The sequence below is a fragment of the Toxotes jaculatrix genome, chromosome 4 (assembly GCF_017976425.1).
Source record: "Toxotes jaculatrix isolate fToxJac2 chromosome 4, fToxJac2.pri, whole genome shotgun sequence".
In the NCBI taxonomy this organism is placed as follows: domain Eukaryota; kingdom Metazoa; phylum Chordata; class Actinopteri; family Toxotidae; genus Toxotes; species Toxotes jaculatrix.
Window position 1 is genome coordinate 3,645,107 of NC_054397.1, and position 14,206 is coordinate 3,659,312.

The following is a 14,206-nucleotide window of genomic DNA, read 5'->3' on the forward strand; positions in this document are numbered from 1 at the left end:
TTACACCGTTATTATTATTATGCCTAGAACATTAAAAACGCAGGTAGGAACCTATCTTCGACTGCTGTCCAGCCGGTTGCTTTCAATCGGCGCACACGCGAGGAGCCCTGCGGATGTTGATGGACTCACATGTTACTGTTTAGCCGTGAAGGCAACTTCTTATCGGTGTAGCTTTTAGCTAGTTCAACAGAAGCTTTCGTTATTAAGCCAGGATGTCGGCGTCGTTGGTCAGGAGAGGACTAGAGCTGCTCAGCGATGATATTAAAGGTCAGTCTAAAGTTTAGCCTCTTAGCTAGCTAGCTAAGTAACTTTAGCATTGGGTGGATGTGCCCTCGGAGCAGTGTTAGTTTGAGTGTTGCATTTTGACATTACATTACACAGTTTAAGTGCATTGGTCAATCATCTACCCAATTAATTGCCTTAATTAAACCTGTTCTTCTGCCTTTGTTATGTGCGTCCTGCTAAGATGTCAATAAAGTGAAGAAGAAGAGGCAGCAGCAGCAGACCCCCAGCTCAGCCACTGTCATGGAGCTGGTCAGCACCAAGCGGCAGGGAGTCACCAAGCAGGTCAAACGGCTGCAGGGTCGCCTGGGTCCCGGCAAGAGCAAAGCCACTGTTAAAGACAAGAGGATCAAGTCTGCAGTGGGTCAGTCTGCTTGTAGTCAATCATAGTGTCAGTGTTCAGAAGGAAACATACACTAAAGTAGAATTCACAACTGTTAAATCACTACTGTGCGGATCAGTTTTGTTTGGGGAATTTAATTTGAGAGCTATGTCTGTCCATACTGTCCAAAATCATTGCAATAAGCCAATGGGAGTTTGTGTTTCTAGTGGAATTTTACTCTTAATGAGTAACATGCTGCATTAAAACAACGTAAAGCTGATTTTCATTCTGTAGATTGTAGAATAGAGGTGGCGTTGTGTCTGCTCTTGCAACTTTGCAGTGGCTGGGCAGAATTGCTGCAGTCTGAATAATTGCTCTGTCACAATCAGAATCCCTTCTATGTGTAGAAGAGTAGTGTAGTGCTGTATTACATCATATACGTGCATCTGTTGTAGCCTCTTGCACTTAACTGCCTCATCTCCTTTGCCATTTGTTGTAGAGGAGTTCAGGAAGAAGCAGGGGAAAAGCCAGATGAGTGCAAACCTCAAGTACTTTATGGAAACTGGCTACAAAGCAACAGACTCTGACACTCTGAAGGTAAGAAAGGCATCAATCATGCTCCTAGTACAGCTGCCATCAGTACTGATTAATCCTTTTCATTACTTTATGTTCAACTGCAATACATTGCTTTTAAAGTTGTGTCTTTTTTACATCAATTTGTTAAGTACAACAATTAAAGGAGGATCTTTTCAGGTGTCTGACGGAAATCTGAAATTTTACAAAAGAGATTTGAAAAGCTTGTCAGTTGTTACAGAAACATGATTATTTATGATGATATATATGTGATTAATTTTTTTACATTATTTGATCTTTTGGATTTACTTAGCTTCTGCTTTTTATTTGCTTTATATTTGCTTCTGCTGCTCTTCGCTTGCTGTCTTTTCAAATGAGTTTATTGACTTGCTCCTTTTCTCGCTTAGATCCTGAGTCACAATTCAGGGAGACAGTCCAGGAATCGCCCGGACAAACAGGGCAAGAAGCCCAAGGAGCCGCAGTCCTTGTTCACAGAGGAGGAGTTCGAGCAGTTCCAGAAGGAATACTTTGGCAGAACTGTCGAGGAGAAGAACTAAAAGGACAGACAAAGACACTGAAGCATCACAGGAAACACCAGGGCCACATTTTGTGGATCAAAGTGGATTTTGTGGACCGGGCTATGTTCTGGAAGTTGGTTCCCCTTCACGTTTCATCAGTGGAACAAGAAACTTTAAGGAGAAATGCTCACATAGGCTCAGTCTGTGTTGGTTTTAGGGCTTGAAACACACACAGGGAATTTACCTGCCTGAGTAAAAAATATGCTGTAATTTTTAAAGTCAGCATGCTTGGTTGCAACAGTTTGTTCTGAATTTTTAACATGAAAAGTTTCATATTGCAGCATAAAGGTCACCACTTCATTTCCTTATGTTTCAGGATCTTTGTAAAGGCGACTCATAACAATTATCTGTTATGTTCAACCACTAGTCCTTTTAGTAGTTAGGGTGGCTTTGTGTGTTGTGTACCTAATACTGTAGTGAAACTTTTCATATGGGTCATATCTGTCACCTCATTGGTAATAGGTCTCTATTACAGTTATGGGGAAGGAGATATACAGATTGTTTTTTTTTTTCTTTTTTTGTGCAGAAATTCAAGCACATTGAATTTTTGTAACTTTATCCTGATAATAGCAATAAATTTACAAGCAAAAAGGTTTTCAAAATGGTTGTATGAGTATGACTCTTTCCAGAAAAACTGGTTTAACAGTTAAATCAACGTACACGAACCGAGCACCAGTTGAATCATAAGATGTCAATCTTTTTCATGTCTAACAGGTTTACATTTTGAGATGAACCTTTACTACTCCAGTGAGAGTCAGTGTGAGAGCAGCGAATGACAGTGATTGCAGAAGTTGCACAATGCCAAAGGTAAGAAATGAGATAATGTAGTTTATGTCACTTACTTTTTCAGATCTGTCTGTATGTAAGTTTATCTGTATCGGCTCTGTTTCTGCTTTTAGTATCTAGCCTGCAGACAGCATTGGTTTGTTCTGAGATTTTGAGATTTTAATGAAGGTGAATAGAAATTAATCAGTGCTGCTCCATGATTTAACATTTTAAAACTAAAATGACATTTTAAACATTCAACAGCGATATCTCTTTTCAGAAACACTCCCAATTTTGTCACAATTATTGAACATATCAAGGAAATCCAGTGCATTAACGATGGAAACACAAGTTTCAGAGACGGATATTTAAAAAATTATGGAAAGTGAAACCAATGTCTGCACTGCTCGATGCGAGTGGGAACAGGCAAGATATTTTATTGGAATTTAAGTTTACTGAGCCTTTAATTCTGTCAGAGCTTTAAGTGTCTGTAACATTGCCTGATAGTTTTTAAATCAACAGACCTTCACATCCCTTTTTCAGTTCCATCACAAAATATCCTCTGAGGCTTGTTGTTTTCATGAAATTTGCTATAAAAGTCACATTTTATTTCTAAACCTATGCTCACTCTGAAGTAGTTGTTAAAACAGAAATTTGGTACTAGATATTGAGCCTATGCTAAAGCAACCAAACAAATGTATTTGTTCCAAAAAACTTTTGAATTTTAAATTTTAACTTTCAAATTTTTGTTGCAAATAGCTGCTTCTAATACAACAATTAACAGCTGATTAGTCAGTTCTTTAACTTCGTAGCATCTACTACTAGAAAACTAGCTACTAGAAACACTGATGTGCTTGGATATTGAATGGTTTTGATCTTGTTACTTTAACAAATGAATGATTTCCACTGACATTACACGATGTGAGTGTGCCAACATCACAAATGTAATCAACCTCGTCCGCCACGCATGGCAAGGTCGATTAACACCTCAGTTGTCTGGAATTCAACTTCAACTGAAAGTGTCCAACTTGATAGACACTGGTATGAATGATTGTTCAGATTAGGAACGCAGATTAACAGTGTTTTGTCTTGATCATGTTTATGTTTTCCTAAAAATACAACAATGAATTTGACAAGAATCTATTATGCAGTTGCTTTGAAACCTTTTTTTCTGATAGACATTCTTTTGAAGGCATGGCTAGATCTCAACCCTGATAGAGGCAGATTGGGAACTGGACTCCAGTCAGGACCATGTTTAATTACATTCATGTACTGTATTAAGTGCTTAATGTAGATCTGAAGTTCTGGAAAATACACTGGTATTTGCATTACTGTTTTAAGAGACAGTTTTATCATCTGGATAAATGTCAGATAAATAATGGAATCATGTATTTGAAATAATGTCCTGTGATTGGTTAAACTTTTTATAATGTGTTATAGAATGCATCGTCAGATTCTCCAAACAGCCTCGATGTGTAGACATATGTAATTTAATGAATTTTGCCTCCTTTATTCCTGAATCCATAGCCTCCAGTTCCAACGCCAAGGAAACAGTCTATCCCTCAAGGCCAGACTGAGGTTGGTGCTCAGTAATCTGTCCAAACTGTTCCACAAAGGGCCAAGTGGCTGCAGGTTATTGTTCCAACCAAGCAGCAGCACAGCAGACATGAGTCATTTAACCAACTGATCTCAGTCTTCAGACAGTTGATTGGTCAAACTGTGTGCTCCTGATTGGTTGGAACAAAAACCTGCAGCCACATAGAGTGTCATGTTGTAACACTGTCAGATCCTGAGACTGATGCTGTATTTTGTTTTTCATTTAAACTCAGGGAGGTTTGGTCTGCTCAGCTCCTCCAACAGTAGGAGGAGCTGAAAGAGTTCAAATGAGTTCATAGGGAAGTGAAACTGTAAATAGCAGAAAGTTACAGTTAATGCAACATTGCTCATCTGATTTTGTCAAAATGCCCAGTAGTGACCCCAAATCCCAAAGGTTCCACCTTGTTTATCAGAAGTGAACTAGGAGAATTTTAGGTGTTTGGGGAATCCCAGTTTGGGGATATTTGGGGAAACTTGATATTCACAGCAAGAAGCCCCTGAAATCCCCCCACAGTAAAGGAAAAAAAAGAACATTTTCATATTTTACAAATTTCTTCAAAAAGGCTGAACAAGTAGTTTGTTTTTACAATACCCAGCTACAAGAACCACAAAATATTTTCTCTAAATGTTCATTTTGAGAGCTGTTTTTCTGGGATAAAGAAAATTGCAAAATTTGCCATGTCATGAGATGAAGCAAAAGTTAGGTAAGACATGAGAAGAATGGAAGTGTTCTGGATGCCTCTGCTGTCAAAATCGCCACCATATGAGATAACTGATCTCATATGTAATCACAAAGATCTAAAAACAGGTTTTTGTTCTTTTACTCAGTGAAGCTGGATTGACTCCTATTTTCACAGGTGACTGGTGAACAGTCAGTTAAAAATAAATGCAAAGCAAAACCTCCTCAACTGCCTCCCAAACCTCCCAAAAAAAAGGCTGGCGGGGAAAATAAAACCGAGGTAATGACTTTGAAACAATTATTTCGCTAAAGCAGTATCAAGGAATACATTGTCTTTTTACCTGTGTTAATAAATTACCTCTCATCTTCTACCAGGATGATTGCTCTGTGATGGATTGGTGGCAGGAAAAGATACGTAAGTAAGAAAAGCAGTTTGAAAGTATTCATGTTCCCAGTGAGACTGGCTTCTTGTTGTTGCTAAACTACAGTTTAATTGACTTGCAGCCTGGAGTTCACTGGGAGAATGCCTCCAGTTTGCAGGGGAGAAAGAATCAAGGTTACTACATCTTTTCAAAACATCAGAAAACATCATTCCTGTTTCTGTAGTTGAGACACAGCAGCACTTTGAGCTAAATGCTAACAGAATGCTAACATGCTCAAAATGACAAATCTGAGTTCTCTAGCAGAAATTATGTTTTCCATGTTCTCCAGCTTAGTTCAGCGTGGTGGCATTTTAATATTTTCCAATTTGCTGCAGCTGAGGATGATGGGATTGTCATTAGTGTTACAGGTATTTTTGGTCATAACCAAAATTAAGAGGTCTCCAAAGTGGTAACAGTTCATCTTGAGGGGAACACGAGTGTGTGTCAAATTTCAGGAAATTCCAACCAATAGTTTTTGAGACATTTCACCAAAAACCACAAATGTTAACCTCATGGTGCCATTAATGGACAAGTCAGGGAATCACAGGATGTATTCAGCAGGATGTATTCTCATGTACTGATATTAGTACCAAATTTCATGATAATCCGTCTAATAGTTAAGTCAGTCAAATATGTTAGTCTGGACCATAGTGTTGGACTGGCTGACAGACATTGCCATCCCTAGAGCCTTTCTGTTTCTTCTTAGGTGAAAATTTTAGACCTGAAAGGTCATTTAAAAACCACACTGCTTTTCCCCTCTTGACACAAACTCAGTCTTGATTTAGATTAGACTGAATAGGTTTCTATAATTAAAGCACAGTTATAATAAGCGGATTAAATGCTCTTATGATACATTTCAGGATCATCAAAATTAAAGCTCGAGAGCTTGAGAAAGCTGTTCAGGTTTACATCTACCTGCTGTCAAAAGACGGCGGCACCCTGAAGGAATACATTGTGGAGCTGCTCTCCATTGCTGACAACTTAGACAAGGTAACAAGACCTTACATGACAGTGAAAGGTCATTTAATTTGCAGGTAGCTTATTCAAAAGATTGATGAAATTAATTCTGATAAACTGCACCAGTTCATTTTAGAAATGTTTCGTTCACAATTGAGTTTAAGTATATCAAATAAATCCACTATGATCTTAAGTTCTCAAAGGGGACAAAGATTGCGGGTATTACCGGGGGAGCTTCAACTGTAGCGGGAGGTGTGGCAGCAGCTGCTGGAGTGATATTGTCGCCATTCACACTGGGAGCCTCTCTGGCCCTGACTGCGGTTGGCGTGGGTGTGGCTGCAGCTGGAGGCGTCACTGGTGCATCAGCAGCTATCGCCAACAAGGTGACCTGACATGAAACAAACATTACGGATTTAAACTACGTCTTTGTTTGTAGTTTGTGGGGTTTATAAAATATTTTTTTCTTGCAGATTTTTTCTTATTTTCTTTTGATTGTGTTTTGTTTATTAGATCCTGCCGTAAATGTTGCTATATGCATGTCAGACAGAAGCACTCTGAGTTTATGGGTAATGAAATGTGCCATATGAATAACACGGCCTTGCCTCGCTTTAAGGTACACTATTGACAAAATGTCATGGTTAAGATTTGACAGATGTTCATCAGCATCATTCCTTTAGGCAACTATAACACAGCAAGAAAACAAACAGTGCTGTACTTGGGACATAAAGAGGGAAGAAATCAAAATGCATTGACTATAGTGCACTTTATTACTTCTTCCTTCATATGAATTACAGAGAATACTACCTGTTCAGGTGTTGCCGTTTTGCCTACAAATTATTAAAGTTAAAGCCAGTAGATGTGGAACTTAATTTCCTGATTCAGTGCCCCCCGTTCTGTTCTTCCAGGTGAACGTCACTCAAGACAAGAAGAAGATTGAGAAGATCTGCAAAGAGTACAAGGACATCATGGTGGAAGTAAAGGACTGCTTGAAGTACATCAACGAGGGCATGGGGAGCCTAAAGAAGCATGATCTGTCCGTTCTGAGTGAAGCCAGGAAGAGCTCGGTGAGGACAGCAAAGATGATAGATCTTGCTGCTAAAGGAGGGGTAGATTCCAAGGCCATGGAGGCTAGCAAAGCATCTGGGCTGATTGAAGGCTTTTCCCTTGGCATGGATTTCTACTTTACCAACGGAAAAGATGGGCAAAAGCTGAAAAAGGGCCTTGAGTCGAAGTTTGCACTGAACATCCGCAAACTAGCAGAGGAGCTCAGTGGTGGATTGGATGAGCTCATGCAAATCAAGGAATTGTTCAGTGAGCACTGCCCAGAGTGTTAGAGTAAAGTAAATGTTTTTAAGTCCTTCTGCCTGTCTTTATGTTCACATTTATACATTAAGTATGGCATTTATGCATTAAGTTACGGTTTGACATGTGGTATTCCTATGTTAAAAAAGTGAAAATGAGATAAACATAAAGGAAAGGGTTAAAGTTTTTCTGCTGATCCCCAAGAAATGTCTTTAATTTTGTTTGTTTTGTTGACACTGTATACTGTACATCCCACTGTTTTTGTAGCTCTGTGGCTTCTGGTTTCAGACTGTTTACTTTGACTGATATAATTATTGTATGTACCTCTCCTGCTTTAAATATTTGCTGTTCTTTGCTACTTTGCATGATGCTCTTGCTAAAATGTTTTCTTAAACTAATAAATCCTTAAGTATCATAAATATTCATACAGTAGCCAGTTTGTCATTTGTTCACGTGTATACACTGAAAGTTATAAAGAAATATTTTTGTAATTTTTTTTTTAACCACCTGAGGGCAGTCCAGTTCCTATCCCCTGTTAACTATAGCCAGGTTCATTAATGTTTATCCACCAAATGCCACGAATTCACAAGGGACTAATAAAGAAATATTGTAGTTCTTTATTAGTTGTTGATGTCTAAGGTGCAGGGACCGCCCGCGAAAGGGCAAAGGCTGGATATATAACTGATAGACACGTGATTTTAAAATACATATCAGTATACAATTTTATTAAAACCATCCGTAAAAAGTCCATACAGCTCAAACCAGCTGTTTTTCATACCACTGAACTGAAGACATGCTAAAAACGGGGACATTCTGACTTCAATAAAATATAATATAAATGTAAGAGTTTTATTTTATTTTCCTTTGAATGATATATCTTGACATATGTGTTACGTAATATACGTTTTATGTTGATATTTGACGTTATTTGACCGTTTTTGTCTTTGCGTGAAAGACCCACAACAGTACCTCCCTCCTCAGTGTTTACATTCTGGATTTGACCTATATTTGAGGTAAAGCGGAACTCGTGCTCAAAGCCCCATATGGATCTATCTTGTCAACCGTATTGACATACACATGTAACCAATCAAAAACAAGACGAGAGCGGAGTAATCGTAGCGGTGCGCATGTTTGGCTACTACAGCTACTGCCCAACTGACATGGGCGTCCGTTATTGTTTGTGATCGTAAAGGAAACTCCTCTGACTCTCGCCTCTACCGCAAACAAACGTGTCCGCGGAGGAATACACTAGGCGGTGCTGCGGCTGTATATATAGCCGAGCGGCTCTCTCCGCCCGTTCTTCGCTCTCACAACAGGAAAGTGGTCAAAGGCGGTTAGTGGTAGCTCTCCCGCGTTAAAATGGCAGTGTAAAGGCGCGCGGCGGCGATCCTTGCAGCGGCAACAACCCGGCAGTGCAACGGCTAAGTGCACTGGCTATTTCTGGCAAAATGGCGTAAGTACTTTATTTTTTTTGTCGATATTTTTCATCTTTGTTTATGTCTAGTCTGAGTCGACATTTATGTCAGCTCGACCGGCAAGTGTCGGAAGTTAACAGACCTGTTGAGTAAGGGTTAGGCGCGCTGAAAATCGTGTGTTCCTGAAGGCTACTGGGATAACTAAAGTAGACCCTGAGATGTGGATTTCCTGGTTTTCAGTTGGCGTGTCGTGTCGGTGTCTAATTACAGACCGTCAGCTGAGGTAGTCCCCGCCAGCCCGACAGTCTGTGTTGTGAGCCCTTTTGTCTTAAATCGTTGAGGCGTGTTAGTGGCTGTTTCAGCTGGCAGCGAAATGATCATACGAAGCACTTGTAAAGTTCACATGTATTTCACATCAGTACTAAGACTGTTAAGTGTTTGTCAACATTGGTTGGGTTTGTATATATTAAACTCTGACAACGTGGCGTGTCCAAAATGGCGCGCACCGAACGTCCTTTCCACACAGCCCTCACACAGATGGCAATGTTGTGAAAATGGCGGTTGCCTTCTTTCGGAGGGCGGGGTTACGAACCAAAGCATGACCAAATTAGGAAATGTTATCCCCCGGTGGAGGGCGGGGTGTTAACCATCAACACGGCTTTGACAGCTCAGTGGAACGGATTAGCCAAAATTAGCCTCCCCCACCCCCCATGTGAGACATGTTAACGTCCTTAACGACGCAAGCGCACACGCAGAAAGTTGCATTGTTTGCATGAGGGTAGTTATACTCATTAAATGTGTGGGTGTTCCGAAAAAGAATATACACCATGGGGAGTCTCTTAGGTGCACAGATAAGGTTGGCCTGCTCAAACTCTTCTCAACCACGTGGCATAATATTTTTATAGGATTGATGATGGGGGGGTCCCAACACCCTTTCCTTAAAAGTGTGTTTTTTGTTATGTTTTGCTTTGGTTGTACACATTCTGCTCCACCTATGTTTAACCTCATAATAAGTGAGCGCTCAGACTGAGTTGTGTTCCTCATTTTCTCACCGTGTGGGTGTTTTCATGTCTGTTTCCCCTTTACCCAGGTCTCTCTCGGCAACCACCCTCAGCTTTGCTGCCGTCGACAGCAGTACCAAACCCCTCGACTTGTTAACGTCATCGGACTCGCCTTTGTTTTTATTCAGTCTTTTGCGGCTACCACTGACCAGCAGCAGCCATGACACTTTCCCAGCTGGCCTTGGAGGACGTGGAGGCCCTGTACTTAGGTTGGTGTAGTGATGATAAATGTTCCCAAAGCATTACCACAAACATTACTGAATAAAGGGAAAAGTTTTGCTTCCTGGAGTGTTATCTGACACAAAAAATAAATTGAAAGTTTAGGTTTTTAGGCTCAAAACAGACATGTATGTGGACAGTGTGTTGTGGCATTAACCTATAGCTCTCCTGGTAGCTCATCTTATTTTATAGTAACTTGTGATGGTGTCCCTAACTGTTAAGTTTAATAGTATTAAGGGTATTTACTTGTGGCTTTAGATGGCTGTATTTGGCAGGGATATGATCTGAAACAAGTTTAGGATTATTCAGTGTTAAATGAGTGGAATACTTAGATAATTTGCACAGAAAATTAGATTCTTACTGAGGACATCCTTGTCCACAGGGCCCTCGTATCTGATGGCTGACCCCATGGGGCCCCTTCTGGACCAAGATGAAGAAGAAGCTCTTTCTCCCTCCTCTTCTCTAGAGGGGAAGGCGCCAGCTTCGCCACCCCCCTCTTTCTCTTCCTATGCATCCTCCCTGTCTCCCTACCAGATCGTGTCGTCCTCCCCACCTCCCTCTCCTCCTTCTCCCACCCATCTCCCCTTATTCCTGGGAAACAAGGCGAGAGCGGACTCACTGTCCCTCCCCTGGCTCGGTGCCAGCGACCTGCTCGATGCCCACGTTGGAGCAGACGATGGTAAAGGTGAGAGTGACTTCAGGTTTCCATTTCTTAAATGTTTGAAGAAGATCATTCTTATTAGTCTTTAAAAAGAACACCACATTGGAAGCGCAGTTGAGCTGGATTACAGAGACTACAGGAAGATGGAAAAAGGAAAGTTGGTGACTAAAACTGAGCTGAGGAAAAGTGACAAAATTAAATTACAGGTTAAATTAGAAGCACATTCTTTGCATCAGAGAGAGTGTGCATTGAAAAAATATTGTGGGCGAAAAATTGTCTGGCAGTTAGAGGTGATTGTGAAGTTGGGAATGTTAATTGCTCTCAGGTTAGCAGTAAATATTTTACATGGGCGGTTTTGTGTCAGTAAAGCATTTAAGGTTGCCCTGCAGGCAGCGCGTTCTAGATAAATAAATTCAGTTTTACTTAGTCATGTTGTGCTTTCTAAAGAGAATGGCACATTATATTCAGACAGTCAGAGTTGGAAAGTGAGGGACTAACGTTGCTCAAAATATTTAGGATTTAATGTGTTTAGTAAATATGAAAGTGTGCAAAGTATTTTGTCTTTTGCAAGACACTGCACATGTTGTCGAATACCAGAATTCAAAACATGAGTGAATAATTGGTAGGTGTGGTAGTCCGTGATGAACATTCACTGGTTCGCAGCTGGCAGGTGTGGCTCTAAGTATGTGTTACGTATATTTTGGCTCAGACTGGCTTTTTTTTTTTCTTTTTTTTAATGCGTTATTTCACAATGACGTGTATTCCTTTGTTACAATATCCTCATTTGCTGAAACAGAGGTCAAGTGTTTTTGTGTGTTACAAAACATAATACAGGGTTGGAGTTGGAAAGATTTGTGCTGAATAAATTATCATGAAGATACTGATTGTGACTCCTTTGCTTTTGTAGTCTTTGAAAATCTGAGTTCCAAACTGCACCTTCAAAATGTCCAAAGTTATTGTTTCTGTCTTAGTCTGTAGTTTGGTTTTGATTCAGTATCAATAAGTAAATTGTTTCTGTCAGCAGATGATGCCTTCTCAGGTATGGATTGGATGTCAGAGAAAATTGACCTGAGTGAATTGGACCTGGATTCTCTCATTGGCTCCTGCTCATCCGATGATTCTCCCAGCTCCCCTGAGGATTTCCTGGCTTCGCTCGACTCCCACATGGATCTGGATCTCGACTCCTTCGACACAACCATCCCCACCTCGCACAACAGCCTCGACCTGGGTTTGTCACTGCCCAGTATCCCCTCCCTCCCTCTGGAGCTCCCAGCTGAGGCTGAGAAGACAGAGATGGCTCCTGACCAGGAGGTTGCTATGAAGTCTGAGCCTCCCTCCCCAGCTCCCTCTCTGTCTCCACCCTCTCCAGCCGACACATTGGAGCTAGGAAGCGAAGTGGATGTGCTCGATGCAGAGAAAGTGGCTCCATCTTCTACTGCTAGCACCATCCCTGATCCCAGTCGAAGCATTCAGACCACAAGCCCAATTGTGTTGTCTCTTGCCCCCCTTGTGTTCCTGGTCACCAACAAAGATGAGTCTTCCCTTGTATCTCACCCGGACCAGCCCATTAAATCCTCTTCTCCATCAAGGGACCGTGACGATGACTCCGGAATCGAGTCACTTGTTGGCTCACCGTCTCGCCTCCCCTCACCTCCTCCCGCCCCCTCCCCTACAGCTGATTCCTCCAGGACCAAACCCTACTCCAAACCGGAACCCACCACCGCTTCCCCCTCAGCAAAGGTCTCAAGGGTAAAATCAGCGTCTGGTGCTCCCAAGGTGGTGGAGAAGAAACTGAAGAAGATGGAGCAGAACAAGACGGCAGCCACTCGCTACCGGCAGAAGAAGAGAGTTGAGCAGGAGAAGCTGAACACGGAGTGTGAAGAGCTGGAGAAGAGGAACCATGAGTTGACAGAGAAGGCGGAGTCCATTAGCCGAGAGATTCAGTATCTCAAGGATCTGATGGAGGAAGTTCGTAAGCACCGCCGCGGCAAGGCCAGCTCTGTGGCTTAACTACCAGAATGTTCATGTGGTTCAGTCTGGCTGTTGCAGAGTAGCGATGGGGTCGATTTCCTACTCTAAGGCTCACATGCCATAACAAAGAAATCCAGTTTAGTATTAGAAGTACATGTTTTAAGAGATTAAAGAAAAAATGGCATGTGAGGGTGGATGTATGAAACTCACCACTGAACAGAGAAAAGGGAATAGCTGAATGAGAAGTGAATAGCCTCTGGAAGTCGATGAGATTAGTAGTGTAGCGCAGGGGGCTGGGAGGTAGTCAGGTGAAGCATCTGTACATGCTTGTCTCTCAGTCCCCTGTTGGATCCCCATGTGTACTCCCTGTCTCACTAGCAGTACTTGTTCAAGCAGGCAGGGTGTATATTTGTCTTTGTAGATTAGGCATGCGAAACATGAGTCACCATAGATCCGTGTAGTGTAGACTTGTAACCCATTAACTAAATATCCCCTCACACTCCAAGCATCAGTTGATAGCCAGACCCCAACTCAACTTCAGGAAAGTAACTCCTGTGTCAGCAAAGTGATACCACGATACCACCTCTACCTTGTTACCCACTCCTTTTTAACCCAGTATCAACCCATTTCAACCTTCCTCTTAACAGCTTCAAGTCCAGAAAGGGGCCTCAGCATATTCATGAATTCTTGATGTTACACTGTCAGCATTTTTTTTTGTGTATATAGTTTTCTTCTCCTTTGCTTGCCTATTGTGGCTTTTGTTATTTAATACAGGATAAAACGTGATCATGTCTCCAATAGCACAGTTGTAGTGCAGGTGTTTGGCTTGTAAAAATGCTTTGCTCTTCTTTTTTCTAATAAATATCTATCAGTACTCAAAAGTGACACGTGTAATGTGCTTTTTTCCGCAGAGTTTTCTTTACACAGCATAAAAGTAGTGATTTATTGCTGCAGCATTTTTTTAGAATCCGTTAATGCATTGACAGTCGAACCAACAGGCCTTTTTCATGCCAAACTATCCTGTTTCCTTTTATCCAAGAGGACTTCTTTGAACATATTGTCTATCTTGTTTTGAGTTATTTATGCTTGTTCCTATTTATATGTGATTAATTCTCACAAGCTCTAAGCATCCACAAATGAAGTCTTGGACAGAATTTGCATTAGTGTGAATGTATTTTCTCCTGACTCAACCTGCCAAACAAGTTCAAACCGGCCAACTCTCAGATGCAAAACGCTGATGTGAAGTCCTGTGTCATTACCTGGAGCTAAAACTGCAGCTTTCAATTAGGAAATGGAAGGCGAGGAAGAAGAAAGCGAGAAACAGCTGGGCAAATGTTTTATGGGAAGGTCCTTGTAATTGTGAAACCAGACTACATTCTCATAGTGGGTTTCGCAGGTGGGTG

General features: G+C 41.3%; 3 protein-coding genes across 4 annotated transcripts; all 3 read left to right on the forward strand.

Moving 5' to 3' along the window:
- The first annotated feature begins 100 nt into the window (after positions 1-100).
- rps19bp1 (ribosomal protein S19 binding protein 1) lies at positions 101-2,346 on the forward strand. The gene is made up of 4 exons (XM_041036986.1): positions 101-267; positions 467-646; positions 1,104-1,201; positions 1,585-2,346. Exons 1-4 carry the CDS (start codon positions 213-215, stop codon positions 1,732-1,734), a joined length of 483 nt encoding a protein of 160 aa, XP_040892920.1. The 5' UTR covers positions 101-212; the 3' UTR covers positions 1,735-2,346.
- A 112-nt stretch (positions 2,347-2,458) lies between these two features.
- On the forward strand, positions 2,459-7,897 carry LOC121181161 (apolipoprotein L3-like). The gene is made up of 8 exons (XM_041036985.1): positions 2,459-2,562; positions 4,048-4,098; positions 4,974-5,075; positions 5,171-5,210; positions 5,300-5,351; positions 6,078-6,207; positions 6,369-6,557; positions 7,080-7,897. The coding sequence occupies exons 1-8, from the start codon at positions 2,554-2,556 to the stop codon at positions 7,506-7,508; spliced, it is 1,002 nt and encodes a 333-aa protein (XP_040892919.1). The 5' UTR covers positions 2,459-2,553; the 3' UTR covers positions 7,509-7,897.
- An 865-nt stretch (positions 7,898-8,762) lies between these two features.
- Positions 8,763-13,688, forward strand: atf4a (activating transcription factor 4a). 2 transcript variants are annotated; one of them, XM_041035999.1, is made up of 4 exons: positions 8,763-8,929; positions 9,982-10,161; positions 10,554-10,856; positions 11,854-13,688. In XM_041035999.1, exons 2-4 carry the CDS (start codon positions 10,113-10,115, stop codon positions 12,840-12,842), a joined length of 1,341 nt encoding a protein of 446 aa, XP_040891933.1. In that variant the 5' UTR covers positions 8,763-8,929; positions 9,982-10,112; the 3' UTR covers positions 12,843-13,688. The 2 variants fall into 2 exon arrangements, with proteins under 2 accessions (XP_040891933.1, XP_040891934.1); XM_041036000.1 differs by having other exon boundaries at positions 11,857-13,688.
- Positions 13,689-14,206: the final 518 nt, after the last annotated feature.

What these genes read in the sequence shown, in the direction of transcription:
- rps19bp1 (XM_041036986.1), top strand. Translation starts at nt 213, where the DNA reads ATGTCGGCGTCGTTGGTCAGGAGAGGACTAGAGCTGCTCAGCGATGAT. An exon ending in GCTCAGCGATGATATTAAAG is followed by an intron (nt 268 to 466) that starts GTCAGTCTAAAG and finishes CGTCCTGCTAAG; the next exon opens with ATGTCAATAAAGTGAAGAAG. An exon ending in CAGACTCTGACACTCTGAAG is followed by an intron (nt 1,202 to 1,584) that starts GTAAGAAAGGCA and finishes TTTCTCGCTTAG; the next exon opens with ATCCTGAGTCACAATTCAGG.
- LOC121181161 (XM_041036985.1), top strand. An exon ending in TCCCTCAAGGCCAGACTGAG is followed by an intron (nt 4,099 to 4,973) that starts GTTGGTGCTCAG and finishes CTATTTTCACAG; the next exon opens with GTGACTGGTGAACAGTCAGT. An exon ending in GCAGGGGAGAAAGAATCAAG is followed by an intron (nt 5,352 to 6,077) that starts GTTACTACATCT and finishes GATACATTTCAG; the next exon opens with GATCATCAAAATTAAAGCTC.
- atf4a (XM_041035999.1), top strand. Translation starts at nt 10,113, where the DNA reads ATGACACTTTCCCAGCTGGCCTTGGAGGACGTGGAGGCCCTGTACTTA. An exon ending in CGTGGAGGCCCTGTACTTAG is followed by an intron (nt 10,162 to 10,553) that starts GTTGGTGTAGTG and finishes CCTTGTCCACAG; the next exon opens with GGCCCTCGTATCTGATGGCT. An exon ending in TGGAGCAGACGATGGTAAAG is followed by an intron (nt 10,857 to 11,853) that starts GTGAGAGTGACT and finishes TGTTTCTGTCAG; the next exon opens with CAGATGATGCCTTCTCAGGT.